The following is a 15,234-nucleotide window of genomic DNA, read 5'->3' on the forward strand; positions in this document are numbered from 1 at the left end:
GACCTCTTCTGACAAAACAAGGTCAAGGTTGACAGTTCATCCTTCTAATGGCAGGCTTGACCATGACGTTGTTTGCTTCGCCCTTGGAAGTATTCTTCCCAGAGTCAGTTGCGTACTTCTTCTGCTTATTCTTTGCATTCTTGAGGACCTGTAAAATAGACCATCCTGTGCCATACTCTCCAATGATATGGCTCTATCTACCAGCCAACCTAGATCCTCTTAATGATTTTCAGCATCTTCTGAAGGGTTAGCTCCTTCTTGGCCCTCTTATGAGGTGGTGGTGCCATGAACAAAGTACACAGCACCACATACAGCAAAATCAGCTCCTGCAACAATGCAGGGACACCCACAAAAGACAATCTGCAGATTGCGTCATGACACAAGGTACCACACTGCAACCATTTAATATGTGATTACCAAGAAATTTTGTTAGTTTAACATACTTTGATGATTAAAGCAGTTTACTGCAAAGAGGTACTCTCAAATTTGATTTTTTTGTGTAATGTTTTTGTATGATAATTTTGCAGATTTTCATGTAACTTGAAGTCATTCAAGGATTCTACTTGTTTATGTAGAGATAGGACGTGTCAAGAATTCTTTTCAGCTGTCATAATCTGTGCTAAACATGAAATTCACAATTAAACCTTAAATGAAAAATGTTTCAATTATTTTGTGTGTGTTTAGAATTTTAAGATTTTTGTTTCATATGTCATTACTCATAGAAGCTTGTTATGAAATTTAAGGTGATGCTGATTATGAAAGGAAGCCTTTTCCTAGAAGGAAACTGGTATAAGGACTTTAACCTGAATGTGAAACAATTCAAATTTGTAACAAAGGTGCTTAGTAGAAATTCAGTCTGCTTTGTTTTGTAAAATTATCTTACTGTAGGCAGCTCAAGCATGTGACATTGCACTTATCAATCAATCATTGATGATTGCTCATTATTTTAGTTAGGTGTTGCAAAAAAATAAAAACGCAAGTAGCACTCGAGAACGATACTGCAGTGCATGCTTACACAGCCAGTTTGTGCTGTTAACCGGTTAATTTTTATAACATTTTGACCAAGGGGGGTTTACATGAATTTTACTGTAAATGATGCTGACCCTCAAAAAGAGCCATGTCATGAACAGTAATGAAGATGGAAATTTCTGTATGATGATAGATCTTTGACACTGGACTTGTACTCCTTTCATTATTTACACGTTCCATGTCAGTAGAAGAAATGCAAGCAAGTATGTTGGCTTTTGTCTCTTCATGCTGACATGAGTGAGATCTCTTTGGACAGTATAAGTAAATGTCTGTGTAGTTTTCCTATGAGAAATTGCATTAGACTGTGATTTGCTTGTACTGCTGTTCTGATTGGTGTGCAAAGCAAATAATGATAAACTGTATTATTTGCTACCATTTGGTATATATAGTATAAAAATTAACCTTCTGACTTTAATTTGCATTTTCAGTTAATAGGAATTATAGATCCCATTTATTAGTTTATTTGTAAAGTTTTTTGTTTCACAACTTACCTATCACTTACATTAGCCTCACAACTTACCTATCACTTCATTAGCCTCTGTTTCTTTGTTTTTCACAAATCCCGCAGACAGTTCTTATTCCCAGTTCAAACGATGAAGAAAGAGATCGCCTGTTGGCTGTGTAGCTAAACTATGCATGCTGAGGCAAGGCTCATGGGTTTCTGGTTGGTTTGGACATAAATTTAATGTGTTTTATCATCTCTTTCTTTTCCACCCATGTTTAATGATAAAACAAATCATAAGGAATAACTGACTTTTCCAAGTTTAAGCTTTATCCTCCATATATGACAGCTTTTCTCTTATGAAAAAGTATTCTGAGGACAGATACAAAATAGCATTCTGAGTACAGTGTGTGGTGATTTTACCCTCTTGAAAAATACATACATGAACTCAGTGGTCTGCTTAAACTACTTTTGTACTTGAATATTGATAATTATATACTTAATATTAGTTTCATAATAGATGCTGCCATTGTTTAGCCAGTGTAATGTTTGCAGTTCTGCACTGTTACCGTACATTTAATTTGTTATTTTATAATTGATTTTTAATTTTGGTTCTTGGTACATTTGCAGTTATGCAAGTATTTGTGTCTTTTTAATTTAGTTTTTTCTGCCAACTTAACATATTGCTTGTATGTGTAGTGATAAAGCATATTTATTGCACTGATTGTTTTGAACATGGGGGTAGTCCTGTTTTTAATTTTTTGTATGCTTTTGGCTAACTTTAAATTCTGTACTTCATCTTAAAGTATGAATTGTACATATCTAATTCAGATTTTGCTCCATTATTTGTGTGGGTTAGATACCTATTAGTTTTTATATTTTACAGAAATATAATCATTTCTTGCTTCTGATAATAGGTTCAACTAACTAATAGTACGTATCTGTGTTGTAATTTTTCAAACTAATTGGTCAAATAAGCCATCTTGCAGGGAATTAAGTTTTTTTTTTTTTTTTTTTTTTTTTTTTTTTTTTTTTTTTTTTTTTTTTTTTTTTTTTTTTTAACATGTAACAGCTTCTGGTAGTTGAACAGTAGGTGTAATATTCTCTTATATACTTTAGGCAGTCCTCGGGTTACGACGGGTTCGGCTTACGACGTTCAGAGGTTACAATGCTTTTCAATTATATTTATCAGAAATTATTTCCAGGTTTACGACGCAAGTTCCAGAGTTACAACGCCTACAACGCTGATCTGGCAGAAGAAATATGACTAAAAATGCAAAATAATCAATATTTGAAGGGTTTTTTTTATGAAAAATGCAATAAGAATGCAGTCTACATAGTTTTTAATGCACCCAAAGCATTTTGACGATGTTCCGGCTTACAACTATTTTCAGCTTACAATGCGTCTCAAGAACGGAACCCCTGTCCTGTATTTACCTTTCAGGTATGGTAGATTTAGCCACATGGAAATTCTATGATAGTAAGGTTTACCTTATTTCATGGTAATCCTGCTATCAGGGCCTTCTTTTGTATACATGGGAAGAATAGGCTATGTAGCCCTAATTCTCTGATTTCTGTGGCTTAGCCTTTGTGATTCTTGACAACTCGCAGACAAGACGAGTTTTGACAGTGGTGGAAAGAGGTAGAGGCGTCCCTCTTCCCTTTATCATCTATGTTCGTTTTTCTATCATCACCTCCATTCTGACTATGGCTGCGATGTTTAGAGTGGGTGGAGTCTGCCTCATGTAAGGCTTATTAAGCTTCTCTCTGCCTTTCCTTCCATTCAGGGAAGGGCAGGCAGTCTCGATCACCATAGGTGATTGATTTCCTGGGCATTATTCCCTTAGACTCTGATTTTCCTTTGTCTCTGATTTCTCTTTGTCTCATCTCTCCATAAGCTTTTGAGCTTCCTTTCAAGTCTAATTCTCTTTCTCAGAGAATTAGTAGTAACGGAAACACTTCAATCTTTTCTCACTTCACTCCTTTGGGATCACACACACAGGGTTTTACATGGATTCTTTGCATGGACTTTTGGCTTTCGTTATCTGACCTATGGGTCGGATTAGGTTTGCCAGTGGTCTTTCCTTGGTCAGATGACTGGGGTGATAGGGAAACACTTTGACTCTTCTATACCGATTTTTCAGGATCGCACAGGGAAGGGTTCGACTGACCCAGTTGCACTGCTCATTCAATTTGGGAATACAGCACTACCCCACTATTTTGTGCTTTACTTTGTCACTGATTTTTATGGAACATATTTTTCATTGTCATGGGAACTTTCACCAATTCACGAATTTTTCTGTGGGTTGTATCTTAAAATTATTACCAATTTGCTTCTTTCAGTTAACTTATTCTAAGTGGTACATGGTATTTGGCATTTGAGTTTTGCATTTCCACGGTGGGTTCTGGAACCTACCCTGCAAAATAGTGGGCTAGCACTATACATACAAAAAACAATGAGAAATAAACATAAATGACTAATGAAATGAATAAATGAACATTTAACACCACTCTTACCTTTATGGAAAACCACTTGTTAGCATATGGAAGATGGAAAGTAGGGAAGAGGGAGGAGTAGAGGTTATTGTTTGGAAGGGGAATCTCCCTCCAGAAGGACTTCAGGTATCAAATACCTATCTGGGGTTGCTTCTCTTCGTTTTTTTACTGGCATTATGTGAGGTTATTTCCCCTCTTCGTTTTTTTACTGGCACTAGGACCAACTTCAGAGTTAATGGATCCTTGGCACACAACAAAACTGTCCAGAGACATTTGTTTCTGGTATTTCTTTAAAATTTGCCTAAAAATTAACACAGCATTGTCATTAAAAATGTTGGAGAAACAAATTACAACTTTTGTTTGGATGATAATTTTCCACAATTTTTTATATCACTCCACTTTGCAAATGTGTTCTTAATCCCTGAAGTAGGCACATTATGTATACCCATTTGCTTTCTGAATTTTTTGAAACGAACCTCTGATGGCCTTAAATTCACTAACAGCAGTGCTTGTTGTAGGGATTTTCTCACTGAGATCGGCATGCAACATCCTCCAACACTTTGCTACAAGTTCTCTCTTGAATTCTGTAGTGTTTCTTGCCATTTTTACAGAAGGGCTAGTACTTGAACTTTCTTTTGGCCCCATGATGGCTTATTTAGCAGTTGCACTTGAATAAAAAAGCACAAAAATGACAAAAACAATGAACACAAAAGCAGAATGGGTCACGAGAAAACACAAGATGCTTTGTTTGGGCACTTGGTATGGGGCCTAGGCACTTGGTGGGCTCTGAAAGGAACATTTCCAAGTACACGAAATCCAAGGGTATATACGAAACCACAGACAAAATTTCGTTGAAAAAAATTTACAAGAATCAAGGTTTCACTGTACATCAAAGACAGGTAACAGGGATGTACAGTCCCTAAACACCTGTATGGTGAAGTTCAAGACTTCGAGTTTTTAGCTTACATCTGGCTACCGTTCGACACAACATGTAACAGGTTTTTTCTCCATGCCTGTTTGGTTTAAGTATAGAGAAAGGCTTCTTTCCTAGAAAGCAACCTCAACCATATGTCTACCATTGCCATTTCACCTTTTGGTACACATAAATAGCAGGTTGATTTCTCTTCCCTGACAAAATCAAGGAAGTCCCATGTGCCTATGTTCGAATAAGTAATCCAGACCTGCAAAGTGTTGTGGGGTTGGTTGAAACTTCAGATCCATCGGCTTGTAGTTTCTTATTTCTGGGTTTTGAGAGTTTTCTGGCTCGTAATCCCTGGATGTTTTCAGCCTCCCCTCTGATGAGAGAGTTTTCTCTTCCCTCTTCATAGATCTCAGGTGCTTTTGATTCTTGAGAGGCCGTTTAAAAGACTAGAATCATCTTCAAGTATTGGTGTTGGAGGTGAAATATCTCTTTGGTCAGAGCTGCTTGTCAGCAGATGGTGGTGTTTTTCTCAGCCACCTTTGCCATTAAAGCTTTCTACCCTGGCATTTGAAGGGATGGTCAGCCTTAGACAAGGTTTCTGATTCTAGATCTCTCCCTTTTGATGCCTATTGGTTACCCTTTTTAACTGTCAATAGTAATCATAACTCAAAGAGAAGAGGAGGGGTGACAATCAAATATATATTAGAAATAATTTTAAAAAATTATATAAGTGAGATAGAAGGAACATCTGGAAAGACATCAGGACTTAGTTTGTTTGCTCTTAAAGGACCTCAGATTAAGACTGCCAAAGGTTGCCTGGCTAGCTGTAAACTGCATCAAAATATGTTGAAGTCGCTAATTGCTAACATTCATGAGAAATTGCTTATAATGACACACATACAGTGCCTAATTGTAGCTGTAATTAATTGTAATGGAATTCAGAAATCTCTCCTAATTTTGTGATTGGAGTCTTGGATGTGATATATTTCCCTATGAGCCAGTTGGTTCAGCCCAGATTTATTTCTACTTGAAAAGGGAAGGCAGGACTTAGATGTTATCAAGATTTTCTTGTGTGGAAGCTCTTCTGAAACATCACCTTACCTATTTGTTTCTTGTGGGACTTTATCCATACTGGTAGTTCTGGATGATTTCTATGCGGCCAAAGCCTCCTGATAATAGTTATGTGACCATTCATTCTTTGAGTGACTTTAACTATGATAGAAGTGGTCATGTTTTTTATTAGCTCTGCAAGCCTTTACCATTCAGAGAGGGAATGCTCTATGGTTCAGAGCTATTTGTCACTTAGTGGACACAGTTAGCAGTTGGTCAGAGACCAGTGAGGTGGAAGTTTCCTGTAGTCAGCCTCCAGTGGGATGGAAGTGGTCATGTTTGTAGCCAAAACAGAGAAATCAAGTACTTTTCTAGAAATGACCAATGCTATTCGGTGCCTTGGGGGTATGTTAGAAACTTGCCTTAGACTTTCACACACCCTGTCTTATTACTTAGCTTTTTCAAACCTAGCATCTCGGGGCTCTCTTCCTTTTCTAAATGGGAGGCATTTCCAGGAATATTCTGTATAGCAAGACCCTGCTACATAAATCACAGATTGTTAATCTTATAGGAATTGGGAGATACAAAGCTTTTTGTTTTGAGGTACCCATCTTGACTTAAGAGAGACATTCTGGCTACACTTAATGCTAAATCTTTTAGGAGATTTCTTATTTCCTAGCAGAGCAAGGATCATGTCCTAATTGCTGTGTAAGAATTTGCAGCCTTGTAAGATCAAGTAAATGGCATCATGAATGCAGTGGCATATTAAATATTTTTTCATTGTTATAGTGCACTTCGGAGACTGTTGAAGTGAATATCTATACTATACCTATTTACTGGTCCTTCCAGGTGCAACTTAAAAATACCTTTTTAGCTAAAGCTCAGAATGGTCATCTTAGAAGTATCCTGTGAGGTAATGGATGGCAACATGTATGACTCATTGAAAGTGATGTAACTGATTGAATTCTTTGCTTCATTATTTTAGTTTTACGTGCCATTTCACCATTTAAGACCCAAGTCAGCCAGATGTTATTCTTCTTCACATGGTGTTGTGTATGGTGATGTAACCACATTTTTACATCTTGGGAGATTGTTATGGACACACTATTGCAAAATTAATTCTTGTGGTTTTTTACTTTATGCTACAACTTCTTGTTCGCTCAGGAGCCATTTGTTTTTCTGGTAAATTCAAGTTTATGTTGAATTTTTCATTCAAGTCAGGGAAATCTAGGAATTTTATTCACCAGATTAGTTTTCTCACTAAGATTGCAAACAGGTTAACCCTTTAACGCTGATTGGACGTATTAAACGTCGATATAAATTGTCTGTTGGGTGCTGATTGGACGTATGGTACGTCGATATAAAAAAGTTTTTTAAAAATTCGAGGAAAAATAGTTATAGGCCTACTAGGCAAAAACTTTTGAATCACGCGCCTTGGGGGATGCTGGGAACTCATGGATCAAGGCGTTGTTTTGTTTACAATCGTTACCCAGGCGCGCATGCGCAAATTTCTTTCTTCTCGCACTAAAAAGTATCAGCAACACATCTCAGAAATTATTTCGTCACTTTGACATAATTTTTGCACCATTTTATATTAGCCAATACATGGAGTATTATATATGAAAATGTGCGCAATTTCATGTAGAATACAACAAAAAACAACTCATGGGTGTAGCTTTTATCAGTTGTGAAATATTTTCATATAAATAATGATGTGCCAAAATTTCAACCTTCATTCAACTTTGACTTGACCGAAATGGTCGAAAAATGCAATTGTAAGCTAAAACTATTACATTCTAGTAATATTCAATCATTTACCTTTACTTTGCAACAAATTGGAAGTCTCTAGCACAATATTTCGATTTATGGAGAATTTATGAAAAAAACTTTTTCCTTACGTCCGCACGGTAACTCTTTCGAAAAAATCATACATTTTTTCATCCGATTGTCGTAATTTGCACCATTTTTAATTAGCCATTACATAAAGTTTTATATATGAAAATTTGTGCAATTTCATGTGCAATACAACAAAAAACAACCTATGGTTGTAGCTTTTATCAGATTTTGAAATTTTTTGATTTTCATAAATAAATAACGATTAAATTAGCAAAAAATTCATCCTTCGGTCAAATCTAACTTGACTGAAATGGTCAAAAACTAAAATTGTAAGCTACAACACTTACAGTCTAGTAATATTCAATCAATTACATTCATTTTGCAACAAATTGGAAGTCTCTAGCACAATATTTCGATTTATGGTGAATTTTTGAAAACTGCTTTTTTTTTTCTTTCTTTTTTTTTTTTTTTTTTACGTCCGCCCGATACGAATTCATGCATCATTTTGTGATAATATTTTCTCTGTGTTGCCTTGATCGTTTTACAATGTGTTATATACCAAAATGATCGCCGCAATTTAGTGTACAATACAACAAAAAAATTAACTCGTTAGCTTTAACCGTTTTGCTCACAGCGCGATTTGTATACAATTATATACAAATCTTTTTTCGCGCTGTCATATCCAATATTTATATATGATAATGATATTTTTTTTCATTTCTGATGGTTGCATACTAAACTTCAGGGAATGACAAAAAAAGAAGCCAAAAATGAACTCTTAATCTTGAAAACTAAGCGTACTGTGATTTTTTTGAAAGAAAACATTTTTTCAACTTCGGTGCTCACTCGCGAACGCCGCTGGCATACAGGAGATGATTTTTTAAATACCGCTTCGGCATTTAAGGGTTAATGTAAATGATAGGTGTACTGTGAAACAAACAGATTTTTAAAAATGTACAATGTAAACCCATCATTTGCATTAAATGTTCATCCTCCCAACCCTGCAGAATTGTTCACAACTATAGCCCCTAGACTATATGAGAAATGAGGGTCTTACATATCTGATTTGTGGATCCATGAGGGGCAAGTGATGTATACCAGTCAGTGGGTGATTTTCTTTTGAAATTGGAATTAGGCATCTAGATTCCTGGAAAATCAGGAATAGGAGATAGTAATCCAAACGTCTAGGTTTGTATCTAAAAAAAAAACTAGTTAGTAATCCAAATGTCTAGGTTTGTATCTAAAAAAAAACTAGTTAGAATTCTGTTTTAAAATATATTTATTTGTTGCAGGAAGTAACTAATTATTTGTTCACCTTGCAGACTATATGTAAACCAGCACCATTTGCTGAAGATGAAGAAGGTGTGAGGGAAAGAAATGCATGCAATTACAACGTAAAAATCACACAAGAAATGGCGAAGGCTGGACTTGCGCCAAGACCCATCAGAGTTTATGCTGATGGCATTTATGATCTCTTCCATCAGGGTCATGCAAGGCAGCTGATGCAGGCGAAAAATTTGTTTCCTAATGTTTATCTTATTGTTGGAGGTAAGTACATAACATAGGAGAAAAACAAGATTAATAAAATGAGAAAACTAATAATGATTGGAAATAATATTTTCTTGGATGGGATGTTCAATTGTTTTCCAAGACTGAATAGTATAATTTACTAGTATGGTATGATATTTTTGCAAATACATATAAGTTAAAAAGCAGTTTTTTTAAATTATTCCATTTCATTTAGGGTTAAAGTTTTAGGACTTATAGGCTTTTTATAAATTGTTTATATGTTTATACAATTTTTGAAAATTCAAATGTCTTCATGCAAACCATTATAATTTAGAATATTCCTTCTTGCTTTGTATTTGCCATATTGACAGACAGTTAATGTAGTAAATAATTATGAGATTCCAATTGTGTGTTGAGAGTTTTTCTCTCATCCAGTACAAGTTCACCCTGTATTCAAAACCCTTGGGGCCAGCTGTTTTCATTTTTGGAATAGTAATTCAGATTTCAGAACTGAAATTTGCTTTGCAAATACACGAGCATATTTCTAACAAAACATTCTGTAAAGCTCAAAAATATACAGCACCAAAAATAACCATAATTTGCGTATAAGTCCTCGACTTATTGTGGGGGGTAAGTTGATTTCTGCCTTAAGTCAGTGTTTCGTCGTTATCGGCGCTTTAATGGGACTTCCAGCATTATAACTTGATGTTGCATCAAGTTACAGTGCCATAAGCATAGATAACTTGATGCCTATTCTTGCCATTAGTGCCATCAACGAGCTTATGCCGCCATAACTACTGCACTGTAAAATGCTGTTAACAATGCTGAAAAGGAGCTGTAATATCGAAACTGCCATAAGTCGGTGTCACCTTAAGTCGGTGATGCACTATCTTGTTTATCATTTGGTCTTGTGTATCATGCAATCCTTAAAATTTTGTCCCAAAACATGATTTCATCACATATAATATCATTTATTGTGCAAGATGTATTTTTGGTAGGTAGATTGCATGAGGCTTTGGTATGCATAATGTGCATTATTGAAGCTTAATATTCCAGATGTTATATTAGATCCTGATCACAAGAAAGAAGATAAATAAAATGCTGATTGCTTTTTTAATATGTCCCAAGAAAGGTCATCAAATTTAGGACAAATGACCAGCTATGGTTTGATGCTACATGCAGATAAGCCTACCATAACAAACAGACCAAATTCATCTTATGGAGATGAAACTGTTCCTGAAAATTACATCATGCTGCAAATAGAACTTACCATACAGCCGAGAGAAATTACAATATTCTTTACAGCCTAGAGAAATTACAATAATTCCTTGAAGATGAAACTTGAAAGAATTACTCAGCCTCATCTGTAGTGGACCAAATTGGCATCATCTATCTTTGGGTCAGGTTCACCCTCAATTCCACCACTACTAACAGATGATGATAGGTTAGTTACTGCCCCTAGGAAAAAGGCTGTATTGCTTCATTGAGGGTTTGAAGCTAAGCAATCAGCTGAGGATGTCCCTCTCCATGATGCTTGTCATTCTGAATCTGTTTTTACAAAATTTGCATGTTGCTCCAGTGATGTTAAGAAAATTCTGGATAATGCTGGGATGGAGACGATCCTGATGATTTTTCCCTTTGTTTTTTAAAGAGTTTGTAGTGTGTTGTCTCCCAAGATAAGTAGATCCCATAGCTTTTCATGTCAACCTAGTATCTCTGTGCATGAGCGCAAGTTAGTAATACAGAGCCTATTCCAAAGAGTGGGATATCTGCAGATTGCAACTACAGTCAGTCAACCCTCCCATATTTGCGGAGGTTAGGGCCCACAACCCCCCACGAATAACAAAAATCCACAATATTTTTATTGGAACCCCCTCTAAAAATGCCTACAGTATGTGATTGGCTCCTTCCAGCCAGTAGCTGTCTTCAGAGAGAGAGAGAGAGAGAGAGAGAGAGAGAGAGAGAGAGAGAGAGCACTTGACTGGGTGCCACTTATTTTACAGAAAATGTGAAGTTACTCTGTCATTCACTTTTTTTCTATTTTCCTTGCTATAATTACAACTTTTGCATTGCAAAACTACAAAATCTTTTTGGCAATTATTTCTTTTTTTTGGGGAGGGAGAGTGCAAAGTTTTCTTGTATCTAATAATTTCTACTTCTTACCAGTAGGATGCCCTAAGGCGATAACTCCCAAAGCTTCAAGTTAAACCATCAAAGGTTTAATTAGGTATCTCTGAACTCTGCTACATAAGTATTATTGTTAATTGCATTTCAAATAGTCTTAAATAAATTTTATATGGGATGAAAGAATATGACAAATTTTTAATCAGTATATTTTTCATAGCTAACAACCCTGAGGTCTTAACAATAGGATAATCTTCTAGTGATGGCAGAAAACCGGTTAAAAAACAGTCAAAGATAGTAAAGCAAGGAATCTGTGGCAACTGGCAACTCATGCGTATATGAGGTGGAAGTTGGTCACCGACCGGGCTTGGAGCCTTGTGATGAGTCAGTCTTTCTTCCAACCCCAGATATAAGAGGGGCAGCTAGAGGTGGGCAGTAAATGTTCAAGACTTCAGGTGTTAGCTATGAAAATACAAAAACTGATCGAAAATTTGTCATTTGTTAATACATGGAACAAACCTTCAGTCTTAACAATAGGATAGACTTATACTTGGAGGGAGGTACATCTACCCTGAACCAGCTGGGGGTTCAGCCCACCTGACCACCCTTCGTAGAAGATCGAGTTCTAAAGAAGGGGGTCTGAGCCTGTGAGAGCATATATAAGCAAGTATCTAAAAACTCAGGCTGCTGGGATTAAACACAATGAGACATGTCCAGATTCATTGCAATCGTCGAAGGTAAAGAGAACTCTTATCTGTTCAAGCAACAAAACCATGTAGGCCACAGGGGTTTGTTACCACTCCTCCCTCCCTTTGCCAGAGAGAGGAGTAAGTGCTCCTGAGAAGCAGATTTGTCTATTGTATAGGAACAACCCAAATAACTGTAACCAGTATGGTTGCCACATTCATCTATATCAAACCAGTTCCAGCGTATGACGTGTCTATTCTTCAATCCACCCTTAGGAAGAAGAAAGAAAAAAAAATAAAGGAGGAGACCAGCCAACTCACTCATTCTCTCTTCTACACAATCATCTTAGGTAAGATACAAACTGTCCAGGCAGGAGCACTGGATGAGCTACACAACTTGTGGGCAGCCACCACCAGACCCAAGGAAAAAGTGTCCAAGGAACTGTGGGCAATGTCTTTCAGGTAAAAGGAAGTGAATGTGGTCTGCCGAAGCCAGGAACCAACATTCAAAACCCTATGAACAGACAAGTTCTTACATGCCAGAGAGGAACTCATTCCTCTGATGTCATGTGCTCTAGCCTGCACAGACTCTGACAGAAATATAAGGTGAGGAGTATGCCTGTTTAATCACCTCACCTAGCCAGAAAGAAATGGTGTTCTTGGACACTTCCCTTCTGGACCAGCCTGTGTTAACAAAACGTCTACGACATCTAGGCCTTAGGTGACGAGTCCTTTTTAGATAGCAGCGCAGAGCTCTGACGTGACAAAGCAATAACTCCAGAATCGCTGTCCACCAACTCATTCAGGGAGGGAATTGAAAATTAAGCAAATCTGTCATTATGCACCAAGGGATTTTGAGTCTTTACTATGAAGTCCAGAACGGAAACCAACGAACAAATTAACTAATGATCATTTCTATTTATGCCACCATCTTAATATCAAAATATCAATTTTTTCTTCTATGTTTTACGAGCATTACTCATTGTCAGTGCCCAATATTTGGATCAAGAAATTTAATACATAAGAAAAATAAGGAAAGATTGATGTTATCCTTGATATATATTAGATATTTGCTTTAATAAAGCCCACAAAAAGTTTTATAGTGTAAGTAACACGGAGAAAGAAACTTTTAAGAACATTCTCAGTTTGCCTCATTTTAATGGTTTTGAAACCATAATCCTGTAAGGGGGCAGGCCGGCTAATGCCATTTTTTAATGACAGGACTTTGACATTCATACTACTTAATAAGGTGACTTGGGACATCTCCAAACAGCATATGATTTTCGCCTCTGACCTTTAGTTTTGTGACGCCAGGGCGATTTATCCTGAAAAATACCATTTTTCAGTCTATCTCCTCCCTTGATATTTAATTTTGTTCATGACACTTACCTGCCAGATATATATATAGCTGTATTCTCTGACGACCGACAGAATTTTGAAACTCCCGGCAAACGCAGTGGTCGGCTAGGTGGTTAGTACCCATTCCCGCCGCTGGGAGGCGGATACCGGGAACCATTCCCATTTTCTATTCAGATTTTCTTCTGTCGCCGGTCGGTAAACATCTGTTTACAGACCTACGCTTAGGATTTCGAAAACTTCATTTGTCACTTGAGTATTTGGATTGTCTTTTGGTTTCGGACTTTGCTTAGTGATTTGGCATACGCTATTGTGGTTTGGATTTTGATTTTGGCTTTGATTTTTCTTAGAATTGAGATGTCTGGATCTAGTTCTACTAGTTTCAGAGTGTGTGGTGTAGAAGAATGTAAGGTGAGGCTACCAAAAGCCTCGGTAGATCCTCACACAGTGTGTGTGAATTGTAGAGGGCATGTTTGCTTGTTGGATGATAGGTGCAAAGAATGTGAAGCGTTAACTGATGTCGAATGGAAGGCGTATGAATCTTACATTCGTAGACTTGAGCGTGACAGAATTAGGAGGTCTTCCTCCAGGAGTGCTTCTGTTAAAAGTCAAAGTAAAGTTGCTCAATCTAACATAAATGTAGAACATGTTACGCATAACCCTATAATTTCTCTTTCAGATAAGGAAGTGATTGTTACCGAAGGGAATACCCTTTCTACCATTTTAGAATCGATTCGGAACCTTGAATCAAAAATGAAAGTGCTACAATCTAATGTACAAAAGTGTAGTGATAATGTTAGTGCCCCTAGTGAAGTGGAGGGGGCGTCAGATCGGTCCTATAATGCCTCCAGGTTGAGACCTCTGTCGGACTCCCAGAACACAGGGAATGGACATGTCGAAGGCCGAAGGAGGGTTATGGGAATTAAACACCGGTCTGGCGTCCCTTCGGCAGATCCTGAAGACGCATCCCAGGCTGCCAAAGATCGCGCGCAAGCTCGAACCTTGAAGGAATGCTTCTCTTCCTCCGAGACGTCCTCACCTCACCGTGGGTGGGAATCTCGGAAGACCTCTCCGACTGAGAGTGGTAGGAAGACGTATGGGTGTCGCACAAGCGGCCATCGTCTTTCTCGCCCTCTTAGAAAGGTCTTACGGAAGAGTACGCAGCCTCTCCAAGTGAGAGTGGTAAGGAAGACGTAAGACGTCGCACTGGCGGCCATCGTCTTTCTCGCCCTCTTAGGAAAGGTATGATGGAAGAGGACGCTTCATCGGGAGATCGAGAGCGTCCTCCGCCTTGATTTACGCTTTCGGTCTTCTCCGGCAAGGACTTCGAAGACAGTATCCCGCACAAGAGATTTAGGACGCTTTCTGAGCGTCCTGATTCGAGTCCGGAGAGAAGGAAGAAGGCGTCCCCTTGCCCCATCTTCTTCTCAAAGGTTCATTCCATCATATGGTTCTTCACCATCAAAAAAGACTCTCGAAGCGATTCGTCAACAGTTGGATACGTTTTTCGCCAAGAAAGAAGAAAGATCACATAGTCGTAAAAAAGATCTTTGGCTACCCGTCAAGAAATCTAGACGTTCTCCTGCGGCTTCTCTTCGTTCTTCGTCTTCTTCTGATCCGTCGCCTTCTAGACCTCATCGACTCAATCAGGAACGCGCAAGCAGTCCTGCTGAGAGAGTCTCTAGAAGTATTGGCGGTAAAAGAAAAAGACAAGAGGTGCCCCCGACCCAGGCGGCCCGGGGCCGTCGTCTTTTCCCAGAGTCGAAGAACGTTCAGAAGGATCG

General features: G+C 37.7%; 2 protein-coding genes across 2 annotated transcripts in view; one reads left to right on the forward strand and one right to left on the reverse strand.

Annotated features, from left to right (window-relative positions):
• Positions 1-4,612, reverse strand: part of LOC135220059 (choline-phosphate cytidylyltransferase B-like) — a 26,881-nt gene extending 22,269 nt beyond the window's left edge. The window contains exon 1 of the mRNA XM_064257388.1: positions 4,444-4,612. Coding sequence (XP_064113458.1) covers positions 4,444-4,612 — 169 coding nt within the window. The remainder of the gene's footprint in view (positions 1-4,443) is intronic.
• Positions 1-15,234, forward strand: part of LOC135219775 (choline-phosphate cytidylyltransferase A-like) — a 327,433-nt gene that overhangs the window by 186,257 nt on the left and 125,942 nt on the right. Inside the window, 1 exon segment of the mRNA XM_064256827.1 lies at positions 9,098-9,323. Coding sequence (XP_064112897.1) covers positions 9,098-9,323 — 226 coding nt within the window.

Source organism: Macrobrachium nipponense, chromosome 1 (genome assembly GCF_015104395.2).
Source record: "Macrobrachium nipponense isolate FS-2020 chromosome 1, ASM1510439v2, whole genome shotgun sequence".
In the NCBI taxonomy this organism is placed as follows: domain Eukaryota; kingdom Metazoa; phylum Arthropoda; class Malacostraca; order Decapoda; family Palaemonidae; genus Macrobrachium; species Macrobrachium nipponense.